We start from the raw sequence: 1,961 nt of genomic DNA, 5'->3' as shown, positions 1-1,961 counted from the left end.
GCACAGAGCCACCTCAACAGATGGTATTTCTTCTGGGCCTAATAAAATGGGAAGAATATAAGATAGGAGTCTTCCATTTTCTCCTCCCTTAGGACAGAGCTACTTCAACCTTAGTTATTGCCCTGAACTTTTCTTATGGTTTTTATTATCCAGTGTCATCATCTGCTTATCCAAGGTTTGAATGCTATGTCTTCGTAATTGAGATTATACTTTGATGACAATAGGATATTCAGTATTTTTTTTAATTAGTTTTTCTCTAAACTCTGACATGCTGATCATGAGTGTTAGACATAAAGTCTCTCTGCATATTCTCACCTTCAATGCAAAATATGGCAAAGGCATTGTCAGCTGCCCTCACTGTTTGTTGTGTGGACCCACAGACTATGCAAGTTCTCTGCACAGACATTTGACCATCTTGCCTCGTATTTCCTTCATATTTATACCATAGATGATGGGGTTGAGCATTGAGGGTAGAAGAAGGTAAAGATTGGCAAGGAGAATGTGGGCTTGAGGTGGGATATTGAGACCAATGCGGTGAATAAGGGAGGAAAAGAGTGCAGGCACGTAAGTGACAATGATGACAAAGAAGTGGGCTGAGCAGGTGTTGAGAGCTTTGAAGGTAGCATCTTGAGACTTGAGGCGTACCACAGCCTTCAAGATAAGTCCATAAGAGAAGCCAATAAGCAGCAAATCAAGTCCCACCACAAGCAGAATCACAAAGAGCCCATAGATACGATTAGGTCTGGTGTGGTCACAGGCCATTTTTACCACAGCCATGTGGTCACAGTAGGTGTGAGGAATGATCATGTGGCAGAAGGTCAACCTTTGAAGTAGAAGAGGCATGGGAAAGACAATAATCACACCCTTAGCTAGAGCTATGAGTCCCAGGCGTCCAACTAAGGTGCGGCTCAGAATTGTGTTGTAGTGTAATGGCTCACACACAGCCACGAAGCGGTCAAAGGCCATTGCAACAAGTAGGGCTGATCGTACCACAGATGCTCCATGGATGAAAAACATCTGGGTGAAACAGGCATTGGAAGTTATGTCATGATCATTGAACCAGAAGAGGCAGAGGAGCTTGGGCATCAGAGCCAGAGTAGATATGAGGTCAGCTACCATCAGCAGGGCCAGGAGCAGGTACATTGGTGTATGAAGTGTGGGTTCTGTGGCCACCAGTAAGAGGATTGCACCATTGCCAATGAGAATAGCCAAAAACATGAAGAAGAAAGGAAGAGCTATCCACAAGTGCTGTGACTCTAAGCCAGGGATGCCCATCAAAGTAAAGGTCAGGAAGCTGGAATGGTTGAAGAATAGCATAGTAGAAACTGTTGGTAGTTGTTAAATTTAGACACCTGCCAATGAGACATAGGTAGTAGGTTGTTTTTATCAGTTTGGCATTAAATGAGTTGCTAAGATGGAAGAATACCTCTTTGAAATCATAGAGTGTGCAACTGGGCTTTACATCTATATCAAAGCACTATATTATTTTCACAGTCACTTTTGTATGATGTTCAGTCTTTTCACCCTGTATGTGGGACGTTTACTCTTTCCCCTCCCAGTTCAGCAATTATACACTTAAATTTTTTATCTAGAGTTCTGAGTTTTTATTATTGATTAAATGATAGAAGAACCCCATAGAAGAACCAGTATTTTCTCACTGGGAAGCTTCCTAGATAAAAAGGAAATATGATTCCTCATCCCTATTGCATTTGTGCTGAGCTACTGGGGAAAATCTTCTTTGAGTTTCTTCCTTTTTATGGGTTGTCCCTATTTTATGGATCCACTCTCTGGTCATAATTCTATTTCTCCCTGGGGCTCTCTCTTTTTGGACAAAGTATAAGAGATGTATTGTCCAAATAAAAAAACCACTACTTATCAAGCTAAGCATCTATGCACTTGGCCAGTTCTCTGAAGTTTTTTACATGACACGTGCACCTTTCTCTATTACAACTGGCCCTAAT

The 1,961-nt window shown here is 41.7% G+C and overlaps 1 protein-coding gene across 1 annotated transcript; it reads right to left on the bottom strand.

Moving 5' to 3' along the window:
• Positions 1–381: 381 nt before the first annotated feature.
• On the bottom strand, positions 382–1,317 carry LOC308525453 (olfactory receptor 52P1-like; the record flags this gene model as incomplete). Its single annotated transcript, XM_081100273.1, has 1 exon — positions 382–1,317. The coding sequence occupies one exon, from the start codon at positions 1,315–1,317 to the stop codon at positions 382–384; it is 936 nt and encodes a 311-aa protein (XP_080956399.1).
• Positions 1,318–1,961: the final 644 nt, after the last annotated feature.

This window comes from Myotis nattereri (genome assembly GCF_964212035.1).
Source record: "Myotis nattereri genome assembly, chromosome: 9".
Taxonomy (NCBI): Eukaryota; Metazoa; Chordata; class Mammalia; order Chiroptera; family Vespertilionidae; genus Myotis; species Myotis nattereri.
This window is presented reverse-complemented; position numbering and strand designations above follow the sequence as displayed.